Raw genomic sequence first — 16,510 nt, 5'->3', positions numbered from 1 at the left:
CTTATTTTAAGGGAACAATAAATTTGCACTGTTATAGGAGCTGTACACTGACTACTTTTTGTTGTGTCATTCCTTCAGTGTTGTGCCATGAAAAGATGTTGTTAAATAACTGCAGACATCTGAGGGGTGTACTCCCTTGAGTGAGATACTGCATCTCGACCAAATACACAATGAGCACTACAAATGTTCAAAGCCCTTTCACCAAAAGCCTGTCTGGAGCTGACAAAGGCGTGTCTAAGCCAGATGATTCCCTTCAACCAGTGCCGTGAGGGCGAAGTTGTGGCCATGCCCTTATCTGCATTTGTAGCAAGACATTGCTGATCCCCACACACATGTGGACTGAGCACTCTCCGAATTGGAGAAAAAACTGTGCAGACACTTCTCAAGGATTATAACTAAGGGAAGCATGGCCATCCTGTCTCAATTCTCCTGACAGACACAAAAAATTATATGCACATTACAGCTCCCTGTTTCAGACAGCCATCTGGAGTTCTTCAAGAAATCCAGTAACTCTTTGCAAGACCTGGAACCATTATGTTACGTTGTGTTATGTTGCGTTATGTTATGTTATGTTATGTTATGTTATGTTATGTTATGTTATGTTATGTTATGTTATGTTATGTTATGTTATGTTATGTTATGTTATGTTATGTTATGTTATCTGTATCAGTGCAAATAAGAATCAACTCAACTTCAAAGCCATTGTGTTACGAAGACGGTAATCAGACCTTGGATACACCCGTGGGGTAAATGTGGTAGCATTTAATGATTTATTTTCTCAGTCTTCATGTAATATGCTGAAACACTTTGCAAGAATCTGAAAGCAAATTGCAAGATCTGAAAGCAAATTGCAAGATCTGAAAGCTCACCACAATGTCAACATTTTGTTTTCCCTGTCCAAAATTTCCAAATATTGTATTTGCCACAACAGCTGGATCCTTCTGTTACATGTATACTCCGTTTGCTTATATTGTATTTGCTTCTGCCAAGTATCTATGGGAGGTACGCTGACCTAAAAAAGGTCAAACAAGCGACAAGTTGAAATTGTTGTTAGTTAATGAATTCTCAGTAATAAAAGCCATGTTTAAACTGTCACATTATGATCTGCAGTGCTACCACAAAATAGCAATTTGTATTGATGACTTCCTTATGTTGAGGTAAACTAACTCTCCCTGAAAAAAAAGATGGTTTAGTCCTCCTCATCCCCAGTGACTTCATTTTTAAAGAATCTGTCTGGATTTTGAGTTTTATTATTGTTAATTTGGGTGCATTGACTAAGTGTATAGATGAGAAATGTACAGTAGATCTAACGTCTCAAGCGTTTTCAAGGTAATAAGTACGCATCAGTGCTTTCTACATACAGGATGGATCCAAACTATACAGCCCTAGTTGTACTCATATGGTTGTGTAAATGTGTTAATTTGCATATGCATATGAAGTTTGACAGATTTTAAGGAGGTAAAAATGTCAGTCTTTTTCCGAGTTCATCCAAGTAAATGTAAGAATTTATTGAAGGTTGCATTTGTGGCATTTGCAAATATTTTAGCCTCATGCATTTATATATGCATTCATGCTCGTAATTCTGTCCTGTCCTTTCAGGTATTGGTGTCAGATGGTGGGTCGAGTCCAAGGCAGAGTACAGTGTGGGTGATGGTCCAGGTCCTAGATGAAAACGACAACAAGCCAACATTTCCAGAGAAGGTCTACCAGGTCAAACTACCAGAGAGGGAGCGGAGAAAAAAGGGGGAGCCTATTTACCGGGTCTTTGCCTATGACCGCGATGATGGACCCAACAGTGACCTTTCATACAGCATTGTGGATGGCAATGAAGATGGTAAATTCTTTATTGATCCCAAGACGGCAATGGTGTCATCTCGCAAGGCCTTCAGTGCTGGGAGCTACGATATCCTGACAGTATGTACAATTGATCTTTGTCCGATTCCTGACAAAAAATTATTATAGTACAGGGTGTCTCTTTACAATTAAAACAATGTTTTATAAAGGCAGTTGTTGAGATATTTTAACTAGATGTATTTTATTTTAATGAGTGTTTACTAAAAAAAAAAGTAACTTCATTTATTAGACCTCTATATGGGCACCATTACGACCAGTTCAGGGTGTACCCCGCCTACTGCCTGAAGCCGGCTGGGATAGGCTCCAGCACCACTGCCACCCTTGTGAGGAATAAGCGGTTGAGGAAATGGATGGGTGGATGGGCACTATTATTTTCACAAAGCACATCAAGACAGTATAAACTGCCCAAATGATATATATATATATATATATATATTAATAAATAAAAGTGAAAATAAAAACGTATATAAAAATCGAATTAAAAAATTAAAAAATATATATATATAATTGAAAAAAATAAAAACAACTCTATACATCTCTCTCTCTCTCTCTCTCTCTCTCTCTCTCTCTCTCTCTCTCTCTCTCTCTATATATATATATATATATATATATTTATTTTGAATGATATGATAGTCAGATAGTATACATGTATATCACTTAGCATAATAGCCATGGAAATATTTTCAAACTTGTGGCCTCCTGGTTACTGGACAGTGCGCTTTACCAACTGCGCCACTGAGCTTTATCAGACAGTTGGTCAAATTCAGCATTTTGCAGAATCCTCCTATATTGTGATTTTATGTCATGCATTTAAGATATTTGAAGAGGATTTCTATTAATAGGTCAATTGAGGAGGAAAAAATGAATTATGTATATCCAATTAATTGGAATTGTGTGTCACTGACAATATTATGAGCATTCCTTGTGCTTCCTTTACAATTGCGGTTGATGACTTCTTTTTTTAGATTAAAGCAACAGACAATGGTCGTCCTCAGAAGTCCTCTTCGGCTCGCCTCCACATCGAGTGGATCCGTCGTCCTCCTCCCACTTCTCTGCCACCTCTCTTTGATGAGCCTTTCTACAATTTCACTGTTATGGAAAATGACAAAGTCACTGAAATAGTTGGCGTGGTCTCCATGCAGCGGAGTTCGGCCCCCTTATGGTTTGACATCACAGGTAAAAAAAAAAAAACTGCTTTTCTGCCAACCAGTAAAAGGCTAATTGCATGGCTTGTTTGGCAAGAATAGATCATTGCATTATCAGCGCAGCTCAGGTACCGTTGCCTCACTGTTTGATCCGTTACGCCCTGCTCATCCCAGTCACCAGGGTAACAGCAATTCCAGATGTATGCTGTTTGCTGTGTAGGAGAAGAAATAATGAATTAAACCAGCCGGTCTATAAAGAACTTTCTATAATAGTCTGAAATATGTGGTTTGGTCTAATGAAATATATTTTTGCACAAAAGTCAGTAATAAATCAGCATTACAGTTTCAACATTTGTATATGTAGTCCATCATTGTACAAAAATATGCCTTTGAAGCGTCAAAGTTGACTTTTCTCCACTTGAGAGGCTTAAATGAGATTATGTCATGTGAATTGCGTTAAGCCCAATTTGACTGCATGTGTTATAGTACCAACTGGTGTGGTACGAGTGACGTGATCCAATTACCAGTACTCTTTTTGTGTTATTCCATAAGACTCAAGATGTGTGACAGTGCCTAGGAAGGAAATAGTGCTGCATTTCTTCAATATACAAGTCTCACTTCTTTAGTCGCTGAGCAAGTCAGCATGTATCCTATTTGAGTTACTTTCATACTTGTGGCTGACCGGTTGCTTTTTGCTGTCCATGACCATTTTTTCTGTCTTTCCATTTCACTGATCATGTCTCACTATCTCAGATATGATATTTTTCACATGGATTTCAAACCTTTTTCTTGATTAGTAAAATACTTTTTCAGTATTACAGCATTACATAGCCGAATTTCGATGTGTTTTTAATGGTAATAATAGGTTGACAGTAAATGGGAAGTCAAGTTAAAAATGTTCTTTAATAATATGTTCTACATGCCCCCACCAGTCTAAACGCGGCATTCTGATTAACTAATTTGTTCCCAAAAACATATAAAAACGTTCTATTTTAAATATTGCCGTCGTCCCAAAAACGTATTTATACGGGGTTTTTTTATGCAGGAGCATACAGAAGGCTTTGATGCAGCCTCTTTTCCTGATGAAAGAAGAGAATCTAATATTTCTTTTTTGGTAGGTTCCATGTTCTTACAGCAATGGAACACAATATTCTGTGGGCTTTGCAAAATCAGTCAAAATCCAGTAAAACAGCCGGGAGCAAAGGGGGTTGTTTCGGTGAAAATGGCTGGGAGTGAATGAGTTTATATGGCATTTGTGGAAGATGAATTAAGCAGAAAAATTCCTCCATCTCGGGAGGCAGCCATTTTACCACTTGTCGAGTGAAAATTACATTGCAGTTGCTCAGGGCTCAGGTAACGACCAACGACTCAGCTTGCAAATGCTACATGACCACACTCCGAAAATAGGTGAGCTGTGATTGGTCACCCAAGCAACAGTGATGTAATTTTCAGTCGACTGCAAGTGGCAAAATTGCCGCCTCCTGAGATGGGATGGATTTTGCTGCTTAATTCATATTCCACATTTCTATATTTAGACTCGTGGGGGTGCATGGAACATATTGTGTTGAAATTTTTTGACTTGACTTCCTCTTTAAGAATATTAACATTTCAGATCATACATCATTGAAAGTTACCTTTCTAGATCATAAGAAAATGAAAAGACACCCAAACCTCATCCACAATTTCAATGCAATTTCTAAATAATATGTAATGTGAAATTACAGAAATTGACCCCGACTCTATACATCTTTCTCTCTCTCACACACACACACAGTGTTATTATTTATTTATTCTCCAATTTGATCAGGTGTTGTATTTTGATTTTAACATTTTCATCTCAAATAAGGCCTGATTCAGTATAGTTAAGAGTCCATATTGTGCTGTCATTTAAAAGTAATTTGTATCTGCATACATGTACAATCTTGGCATGCTGGAAACAGTGCTTCTGCTGGTCTGTTTGGTCTAGTGTAGCTGCCACTTCATCATGCAGTCCTTTCGTCCTATTCCTTTAGTCTTTGTGTTTTACTTGTTTTCTCCTCTTTTTCCTCAATGCTTCATGACTGAAAGGTCCCCGGTCTTTCCTTGAGATGTTTATTATTCTGCAGAACGCTTGCATCCGGAACTGTTCCTCAGAAGGTATCTTACTTCCACTTCCTCTTTTATGCTGTCAACTTTCCACTTAGTCTCCTTTCCTTTCTTTCTAATATCTTTTGGCTGTTTTTACTTTAATCATTAGCCATTCATGTTATCTCATTTGTGTTGGTTCTATCAATTTGTCGTTTGGTGGTTGCAAATATTTCATTATAGACTTGTGCTTGATCATGTCTGATCTTTTTTCCCTACCTACATCATGAATGTGTTTATTTATTCATATGAAAATTAAGAGCTGGGCACTTCTGTCTTCCATTGCTTGTTGTCATTGGCGATGCCCACTTTTCACAGAGGGCTTCCGCATATTCAGTAAATGCTTTATGATGCGATTCCTTGAATAAAAACACGGACCAAGCACCGACTGAAGCATGTTTACCTCTGCCAATCAGGGAGAATACAGATGGTCTCTCCCATTCTGTGTATTTTTGCGAGACTTCGCATCATAAAGCATTCGCCGAATATGCAGAATCAGGTTCCCGAAATGTGGGCATCGTCAACGACGGCAAGCAACAGAAGACGGAAGTGCCCAGTTAAATTCTACCGTCCTCAGTGTGACAGAAGAAATTTGCCAAACACAACACTAGTCGTTTTTGATAAAGACAAAGTAGCTGAACAACGAAATGAAAAACTTGAAAAATGCTGTGGTAGAGGTTTATACTTCGCTGATTCGCTTATTTCACTGTCAATCAAAGAGGGATTTTGCCCCAGACAGATCAACCAATCATCATGCGGAAGCCGAGACTTTGGGCCAGCCCCATAGATTCCCAGAGATGCTGAGTGCCCAATGGGCGGGCTAAACATTCATGACCATCCAGTTTAGCGCAGTGGCACAAACACACTCTACATTTACCTATCGAAGCAGTTGAAGCTCAGCGTCTGGCTGTGTAACGAGGGATGAATGAGAAGGAAGTTGTATCAGTTAGCTGTGATAAGTATCTGATTATAAACAGAAATTGAAGGTACAGTATTCTACCGCATATTTAGTTAACCTTTTTTGTGTGTAGTGGGGTGGGGTGGGGGGGAGTTCATATTGAGAGGTTCATATAGGACTGGAGTAGAGCTGTACAACATACCATATGTCAACATATGCCCAAGTGCAGTATAAAAACGTCCAAAGTTCGATATTACCCTCTATTGTTTATATCAGGCTTCCTCACTCCTGGTCCTTGTAAACCAGAGTCCTGCAGGTTTTAGATGTTTCCGTCTTCCAAATGCACCTGATTCATATAATCAGCTCATCAGCAAGCTCTGCAGAAGCCTGATAATGTTTCTAGCTGTGTTGGAGGACAGAAACCTAAAACCTGCAGGACACTGGCTCTCAAGGACCAGCTATGAAGAAGCCTGGTTTATATAATTTTTTTGTTAAGATTTTAGAGAATCCTGTAATTTATTTTCCTCCGCTTATTAACTCATTCACTCCCAGCCATTTTCACTGAAGCAACCCCCTTTGTTCCCAGTTGTTTTACTGGATTTTAATTTTGCAAGGTCCACAGAATAGTCTGTTCTACTGCTAGAAAAACATGGAACCAACCAAAAGAAAGATTAGAGTCTCTTCTTTCATCAGAAAAAAAGTATATTTGTATCAGTTTTCTTTTTGCATTATTACCAATAGAATATAGCTAAGTTTCATCATTATTCACAAACTTGTTGAAAACACTGGGAAAAAGAGCTTGTTGCAACATGGCACTGGTTGATCGCTTATACTCTGCTGCCACCTGCTAGCCATTTCACAGAATGGGAGAGTGGGGGCAAAAGGCTGCCACAGAGCAGACCCAGAGAGGCAGGGTTAGTGACTGCAATGAGAATTCAGGCTGTCCTAATTACAGGTTGTCTGGCTATTGGTGACTTCAGAACAAATAGCATTTAATATAACTGCAAGAAAGTCTGGTCACACACACATGCACGTTTACACACACACAAACACACACACACACGCACACACATGATGAGTGATAGTAAACATTTATAAAAGAAAAATCATGGGCAAGCAAAAATAGTTGCTATGTGTTCAAGTGGGGACTTGGAAGAAGCAGCTGAGCAGACAGGGTCACAGAATTTCCCCGCCGCGGGGAGCGAAGGAGCACGGCCAAGGCAAGGTCTCTCATAATTGATCAATGAAGAGTGAAGACTAGCTCTGAAGCTGGGGTTCCGCGACATACGTATAAAGCGAGCCTATCCCAGCTGTTTTCGGGAAGTAGGCGGAGTACACCCTGAACTGGCTGCCAGCCAAATGCAGGGTACACACAGACAAACAACCTAGGGACAATTTTGAGTGTTCAATTAACCTACCATGCATTTTTTACGGAATATGGGAGGAAACTGGAGTACCCGGAGAAAACCCATGCAGAAATGTGAAGAACATGCAACCTCCAGCCAGGAAGGCTGGATCTTACAACCGCTACACTGGGAGACAGATGTTCTAACCAGTCAGCTACCATGCTGCCTGCTATGAGCATTAATCAGATGGATTTTTTATTTTAATTTATTTATTTATTTATTTTTATTTATTTGGGGGGGGGGGGGGCAATGGTGGTTGCTATTTTTATAGTCATACATAAATTATTATTAATTTATTTAAACTTTATTTAACCACGTAAGGAAACCGAGAACAGATTATTATTTACAAGGTCAACTGCAGACAGAGTAATATAAGGCTAAAATAAAATTACAAATTAACAAGTAAAATAAATTATGAAACATACACGAAACATTAAACAAAACATAAAATATTGAATTACCGTACATACATTAAGTTTTAGTTTTAGTATGTACAGTATACATTTGTTTTATTTGTTATAATGACCTTTTTTGAAACAATAGAAAACAGATTTTATCATGAAATAACTACATTTTATTAAGTTGCAGCTAATTTATGTTTTTGAGTTATCCATACCCAAAAACAATTATAGTTCAATTTAATCAAAAATGATCAGTACAAAAGCTTACAAAGTAACACCAACTTAAAAAAGTTAAGTTAGTAGTAGTTTTTATAATTTTTTGAGTATTATGTAGATAATCTATTTGATTATTTTGAACGTTCGAGTTTACTGTATATGCAATTATTTTTCTACTGTTACATAATATACTGCAATAATGGTCTGGCAGTAACGTTCTTGACATAATGTTACAGATATGGAACCCTTGTCAACTTCCATGGTTAAAGGTGACCTACTTTTTTCTTTTTCTTTTTAAATACTTTTTTTGTGGACAAGAGACTGAGGGTGCGCAGGCTCTAGTGTACACTAACAAAATATATACACACAAACGGCTATCAGTCGACTGTGATTGACTGGTATAGAAGCTGGTTTGTTTATTTAGGAGATGGTACTGAGAATGTGAGGTTCCCAGGCATATTCACTTGATAATTGTAAATTGTGTACAAATAAAACAACATAGATTAACATACAATATATTTAATGGGAAAATAAGACTGTGCCCTGGAAGATGCAGTGATGATTGATCTTCTCACAGCAGCCACATTTAAAATGTGATGTAATGGCAACCAAATATAAGCATGCACCAACCACACCCTCATATCAAACACCTCATTATCCAGTTAAAGCTGATACTCCACCCAGAAGATGAAACAGGCATAATAATTATGAAGTGCTGTAGATTACACATTCCCACGGTACATGCAGTGGATAGCCATCTGTGAATGTAAGTGCTACTTAAAGTAGTAGTAACAAGTAATTGGGTTTTTTCTCCCAGGCTCACTTTAAATTATGGTACTGAAGTGTAATTAACTTTTAATTTGTCAAAAATAAAAATCTAAGCAGCAATCATGCATTTGTTGATGCAGACAAGGCGACCTGATTTACCAAAGGTTTGTAAGGATTGCGCAGGCAAGCAGATGTGGAAGCTGATCTACAAATCGGGAGCACCAGGATTGCATCTGCCAAACGGACAAAACTGCAGCTCGGTTAATTGTAATCTAGCAAACCTGAGACGAATTGTGGTGCTGATTTTTTATGTTAAAATACTGATCGGCAGGTGGAAACCAACCAAATTTGAAGTGATGGGGAGAGTGGATCGTAATTCTTGTGTTAACATTTTTGAAATGCCAGAAACAAAAATTACCAAGGCATATCTTCTGTTTAGCAATGTAATGTTTACATTTCTGAATGATTTAAGGGCTTGCTTAGAGCCAGTCACAAAAAGGAGTCATGCTATATCACAAGTATGGAGGTAAATTTGGTGCAAAACTAACTTGTGCAAAAAATTTGTACCTGTAGAAAAAAGTCTAAATTTGTATCTGTAAAAGTCGTGATTTGTATCTGTAAAAAAAAATGTGTGCCTGTAAAAAAAAAAATTGTGTCTGTAAAAGAAATTTGTACCTGTAAAAAAAAAATGTGTATGTGTAAAACAAATTTGTATCTGTAAAAACAAATTTGTACCTGTAAAAGTCATGATTTGTATCTGTACAAAAAAAAATTTGTACCTGTACAAAAAGTATAAATTTGTATCTGTAAAAGTTGCGTTTTGTACCTGTAGAAATGACAACTTGTAGTCAAAGAAGTCGCCACTAGGAGTCACAAGTGGGTTTTCTGCTGCTGTTCAGTGACGTGAGTTTTGCCCCATTTGTCGCGCTACAAATGGAGCAAAACTAATTTGTACTTGTAGAGCGCCGTGATTTGTACTTGTAAAGAAGGGGGCGGGCTCTGGTGTAATGAAGGTTTGTTTTGACCAATCAAGTGAGAAGGATTTGAGCGGATTGGAGCGCAACCTCATTGGTTTAGCGAACGACGGTGGCGGGACTCGCGGAAGGATACAAGCAGGACACATCGTCGCCAACCAACATACATATTAAGAATACTTCAGTCGACTGAAGTATTCTTCCTCAACATACATATTAAGAATACTTCTTAATATGTATGTTGAGGAAGAATACTTCAGAATTCTTAATATGTATGTTGAGGAAGAATACTTCAGTCGACTGAAGTATTCTTAATATGTATGTTGGTTGGCGACGATGTGTCCTGCTTGTATCCTTCCGCGAGTCCCGCCACCGTCGTTCGCTAAACCAATGAGGTTGCGCTCCAATCCGCTCAAATCCTTCTCACTTGATTGGTCAAAACAACCCTTCATTACACCAGAGCCCGCCCCCTTCTTTACAAGTACAAATCACGGCGCTCTACAAGTACAAATTAGTTTTGCTCCATTTGTAGCGCGACAAATGGGGCAAAACTCACGTCACTGAACAGCAGCAGAAAACCCACTTGTGACTCCTAGTGGCGACTTCTTTGACTACAAGTTGTCATTTCTACAGGTACAAATCGCAACTTTTACAGATACAAATTTATACTTTTTGTACAGGTACAAATTTTTTTTTGTACAGATACAAATCATGACTTTTACAGGTACAAATTAGTTTTTACAGATACAAATTTGTTTTACACATACACATTTTTTTTTTACAGGTACAAATTTCTTTTACAGACACAAAAAATTTTTTTACAGGCACACATTTTTTTTACAGATACAAATCACGACTTTTACAGATACAAATTTAGACTTTTTTCTACAGGTACAAATTTTTTGCACAAGTTAGTTTTGCACCAAATTTACCTCCATACACAAGCCTCTGACGTTCAAAATACGCTGCATAATCTGAAAAAACACAAGTTAGGTGCATTTTTTTCCAGTTAATTTAATCATAGTTTGTAGATGGCACTATGGATCACTGATGGTCCCTTTAAGTGCATTTCTGCTCAGAGTGTCCACCTCTGAGCATAAGCAACAGTCACATTGCCAAAATCAAACATGAAACAGGCAACTCACAAAATAAATTATTGGGTCGTGTCATTTTACATTTCATAGGAGGTAAGGCCCTTACAAATACCTTCATACAAGCAATTAAAAGGTCAGTTCCCATAATATGACAATACAATATTAACAGGATTATATCTTTAATTAGTTGGTTTGGTGCCTAAGTAAACGAGAAGCTGTTTTCATTGCTCTGCCATCTGACGGTACTACTAGTTTTTCATTCAGCTGTATAGATCTGCATGGATAGTAATTGCTGCAGTCCCTCAGATACACCATTTTAAATGATAAACTCCACTTTGAAAAGCATTGATTAAGTTGATGTTATATAAACAACTAGGAGATGTCCATGATATTGGGATAGCATACAATTATGCTTTGCATTTGAATATGTGGGGCCACTGATTAGAATGGGTGGTCACATCGCTCTTGTGTGAATTTGTATATAGTTTGGCTGTTAACCCCAACGATTATCCTTGTGCTTAGTATTAGTAATAGTATGCCTCTTCAAAACAAATCTAATTAGAAGTTAGTGTAGCTCTGCATCTATCAGCCATTTAATGGCCAAATAACAGCTGCCTGGAGGAAACTGTCTACTGGTTATTGAATAGTGCTGCAGGCTGAAGGTTTATACTTTAAAGGGGAACCAGGACAAGTTGGGTTTTTTTCTACTGTCATCAAGGTGCTGATAGTGCAAGCAAACATACCCTACATGTTGGTTGTAGTAGTAGTAAGTAGAAGTTTGAGAGCATCTGGATTTGTAATTGTTGTTGTTGCAAAACTTGTAATTCATGTTACAGCCTCTTTCAAATATCTCACAAGAAAACTTTCTAATCTCAATCTAATTTGCATATAAGTGAAATACTGCAGAAGGGAAAACGGCTGCAAAACAAGTACTGTACCATAGATGTAAAGAATGCACGCGCAGTAATGAAAAGCTTCCCTTTATTGATTTGTAACAGATATCTTTATATTTAATAGCAAATACTAAAATGATAAATATTATTAAGAGATGTTCCACCATGATGATGCTCCACCTTAATGCTTGCATTTAACTGAAGATTGCATGGTGGAGCAAGGTACTGCCGTGTTCTGCGGAGAGACAGTGATCATAAACCCCGCAGGCAGTGTAAACCAATTTGGCTGGCTGGCAGAGGCCGGCTTTTCTTTGTATATAATTTGGTGTTGGCAGATGGGAGGTTCTCTCTGGCCTCAGTGGGATTCTTGCCAAACCTCTTTCTTCCAAATGGCCTAAAAGAGGATGCTTGGTTTGGAGAGCAGACTCTGTAATTTGAACCATCCTGTGATCACAGGATGTTTTACCGTCTTTTTCTGTCTTAGTGTCAGCATTCCCATTTTCTACTGTTGAATAAACAGCACACCCCTGGTTATTGAATGAGAACATAGAAAATCACAAGAAATTGCCATTTGACTCTGAAATCCTTTGTTCTCAATAGTGTTGTTGTTTGTTCCTAGCGGAAATATTTATCTAAAGTGATTTCCAATGTGTTCTTATAAATAATTCAGTAGAGCATCCAGTCTAAAACGTAGGCAAACATTCAAAGTTGGCATTATGATGCTAGCTAGCTATATGTGCTAGCTATCATCTTCATCCTGTGAACACTATACACACAGTGGCCACAATCTACCAGATGTAAGTGATCCAATAATGGAGTGGTATCATCATTTCTACTTTTACAAAGAAAATGATGATCAGTTTGACTAACCTGGTCAAAACTGAGCACTTAAGTTTGCCATTTTCATGTTGGCAAATGTAGCTAAAAGTGTAGTTCTAAACCACTACAAATGACAACCAGAAAAATAAACAACCATGGACTGTGTTAATCAGCTTGTGCAGGTGTGTGTGTTCACATGTTCATCGTGTCAGCCGTTGAGTATTTGGACTAAATCAACCTGATTAACATTGTTTGACCCCTTCAACTCTGTCTGTGTGGAGCAGGTGGGAACACAGACAGCGTATTTGATGTCGAGAAGGCCATGGGCACCATCATCATCGCCAGGCCTTTGGACGCTGAGCAACGCTCCTTCTACAACCTAACAGTGCAGGCTACAGATGGCGTCAACATTGCATACACACAGGTAAGACACGTACAACACACAACTGCTCTTGACTTTGACTTGAGGCAGAGTTGCAACTGCGGTAGATGTATGAATAGTTTAAGTATATTTTAGGGATAACAGTCACTCACGCCATATGAACGTGGCCTCATTGATACAATTGATACATTGAGATTGTAAAAGACTGTTTACATCAACACAGTCTATATGGTTTGTGTGGTTATCTTCTTACTTTCCTAAAGAAAAGTTCATTTTTGGATTATTTATACACTTATGTTAGCAAATGTATGCATGTAGCATGCATCGACGATGTCATACTTGGCAAGAGGTGGTAAACTTGTCTGACAAATTTTAATTTCACTCACTTCTTTTGTGACTGAAGATTATTTCTTGGAGGAACCAAGTAGTTGTAATGTTTGCTTGCTAAAAGCTAAATGTATTTATTTTGGCCACTTAGGAGAGTGTAATTGTTAGCCAGTAATGTAAAAATGTTTGATACCAATGTTTTTTGTCTTGACCGATACCAGTACAAATATTCACACTTTGAGTCCTCACCAACATCGAGTACTAATACCTCTAAATACTTCTGATATATAAATTATATTTAACACAATGACAAAAAATTGTGAACAAACACTTTTCTTTCTGATGAAAATTTGTCGATGTGTTAAATTGCCGTAGCATAGCGCCAATTTCTGCTGATAAGGACTTACTCGGTCAGATTTTGTTTGGCTGAAGTATTCGTGGCTGGTATTGACAGTCTCCACAATTACTGATAACATATAATAATGCTGGTTTTGGCACTGATACCGATCTCTGGTATTGATACTCGCCTATACCTAGTAAAAACGCAACTTTTTGCTATTTTATAACAACAATAAGTACAGTAAATACAGTGTTCCCTCACTTTTTGCGAGTGATACATTCAATGCCCACCGCCATAGGTGTGTTACCGCAAAGTAGAAATTGTTAAAAATCGCTAATACTGTCTGTCACCTTAATGAGCTCTTTTTGCAGAGTTACATAACCAAGCAGCCCCTTTGAAGTATATTGCCTTCAATTAACTTGTTTTTCTACTTCTTACAAGTGCACGTGCCGAGGCGCAGGGGGATGAGACACATACATTGTGTATGAGTAACTGGAATCTGTTCTAAAAATAGCTCATCAGTGATTGGACACTTACTTGCTCAGAAGAATTAAAAGAAGAAAAATGTCAAAAAATTATTAATAATAATGATAAATAATCATGATATAGTCCACGTTACAATATTCTAGAGAGCTCAGTATTGTTCATTCGGTAATCTTACCGATTCAACATGTCATCATCATTGCTCTGTGTGTGTGTGTGTGGGGGGGGGGGGGGGGGGGGGGGTGAAAGTGAAATCCAGCACCGACCAGACACCACCTACTACCGAGTACTACGGGTACTCACTATTAAAAATAGGGGGGATAATTACAACAACAACAACAAAAACTACGGCAAAATATTGAAGTACAACCGGAGGTAAACACCCCGCAATGTATGAGTTATGGACCCAAATAAAAATCTGCGATAGAGTGAATCCGCAAAAAATGAACCGTGAAGTAGTGAGGGACCAATATAATCTCCCAAATGTATTAATTTGATTTTTTGACAATAAAAAGTAGAACAACAATCATTTTAAGGGTTAATAACGATTGCCCGTATGTTGTGTGTTATTGATACTGAATAAATAACTAAATAACTAACTCCTTTTTGTTGGTTTTAACATTTACATTTTAATTTAAGCTTTCAATTTTAATTGTGGCTCAAAAGAGAATTGGATAACTTTAATTTACTCTGACTTTAAACTGCTGCCAGATTAAACGTTTTTCATAAACGCACGTTCCACTGTTACATAACATTAAAAATAAAAATTGGTGTCAATCAGTCATCTATAATTCGCCTTTCATGTGCTCAGATCAGGGAATGGCTTGGAAGGACCTTTCTCCCTATGCACTCCTCTCTTCCACACAAATACACACACCAGTAAGATGGAATCAAGTCTCTTATATGGACATTCAGCACAGCAACATGCCGCCAGGGAGAGCCTTGGCAGTTCAGCTACAGAAGGCTGACTGCCGCAGCAAGGTTTATATTTAGACTAACTGCCTGGCAGCTCTCCAGTCTGTTTCCTTCCACTTCTCGTTATGTTTTCTTTACAAATCTCAGGATCCAGTTTCTGAATGTGTGCAAAATACATGTTGATGCTTTCCTCGCCTTGCAAGTCATACCACTGCTCCTGCTGCAATTTCACTTCGGTTAGTTTATTTTGGATGAGCAGTCAGGCAGCACAGAAACTGAGAGAAGCTTAGCTGGAGCTTGCTGGTTTCGAAGCGGGCCAGATTGTGTGGGCCCCTTTGACACGAGGTCAAGTATTGTGCTGAAGTTTCTGTTTATTTCCTAAGTGACTTTGAAGAGGGAGTCCTTATCTTTTCATCTTGCTATATCTGAAATGTTCTGATCTCATCATTCCCACCTAATGAAACAAACCAAAACATTTGGCTAGCAGTTTGGCCTAGTGGTTCCTGTATTTAATAAAAATGCAATGGATGACCCAATGACTTACTCATACTGCACTGAGCACAGCACACTGTGTCGTCCACCAACCGGTTCATGAAAAATTTTCAATTCAGGTGGCAGCGTGCTGCGATGACATCTCGGCATATCCCATCAGAGCGATGGTGGCGGGATTTTATTAGAGTGACAGTGTAAAGAGTTTTGGTAAGAGAGTTTTACAGTGAAAACTGCAGAGAAAGAAAAAAAATGAGAAAATGGAGGTATAAATAATGTGCTGTCCCGGTATCCTCAATTCTGGGGCACAAGACAGATGACATGGTAAAAAAATAAAACAATGAAAGGATATTTACACTCATTTGTATGTAGAAGGCTGAAAGTGGAACATACATGTTATTGTAGCAAACCCCATAACTTTGCTAACTGTAAAAAAAATACTTTAAAGGAATACTTAAAATTAATTTGATAACTTGTTTATTTTTCATGTACAATTAATACCTTTAAAAACAAAATTTTCCACTTGCTGTCGACTGTGCTAAGGAAGTAGGTCAGGACCGTTCATATTTCACCAGTTTTCTCAGTTTGGTTAGTAAACTGAGCCATGATTGGTCGTTACCTACTGCCTCACCAGAGGTGATGCCATCTTCAGTCGACAGCAAGTGGAAACATTTGTTTTTAACTCATTCACTCCCAACCATTTTCACGGAAGCAACCCCCTTCGCTCCCAGCTGTTTTACTGGATTTTGACTGATTTTGCAAGGCCCACAGAATATTGTGTTCTATTGCAACAAAGACATGGAACCTACCAATAGAAAGATTTGATTATCTTCTTTCCTCAGAAAAAAAAAGTATATTTGTATCTGTTTCCGTTTTGCAGCAATTAGCGTTATAATATAGCTAAGTTCCATCATCATTATTCACAAACCTGTCAAAAACACTGGTGAAAACAGCTTGTTGCAACTAGGCCCTGGTTGATCTC

The 16,510-nt window shown here is 38.0% G+C and overlaps 1 protein-coding gene across 4 annotated transcripts in view; it reads left to right on the top strand.

Annotated features, from left to right (window-relative positions):
- fat3a (FAT atypical cadherin 3a) overlaps positions 1-16,510 on the top strand; it is a 217,792-nt gene that overhangs the window by 143,241 nt on the left and 58,041 nt on the right. For all 4 annotated transcript variants that reach the window (XM_086080277.1, XM_086080276.1, XM_086080278.1 and 1 more), the window contains 4 exons: positions 1,600-1,914; positions 2,820-3,030; positions 5,067-5,135; positions 12,877-13,016. In XM_086080277.1, coding sequence (XP_085936403.1) covers positions 1,600-1,914; positions 2,820-3,030; positions 5,067-5,135; positions 12,877-13,016 — 735 coding nt within the window. The remainder of the gene's footprint in view (positions 1-1,599; positions 1,915-2,819; positions 3,031-5,066; positions 5,136-12,876; positions 13,017-16,510) is intronic.

This window comes from Leptonotus elevatus, chromosome 7 (genome assembly GCF_054856555.1).
Source record: "Leptonotus elevatus isolate MCC_2025b chromosome 7, RoL_Lele_1.0, whole genome shotgun sequence".
NCBI lineage: Eukaryota > Metazoa > Chordata > Actinopteri > Syngnathiformes > Syngnathidae > Leptonotus > Leptonotus elevatus.
This window is presented reverse-complemented; position numbering and strand designations above follow the sequence as displayed.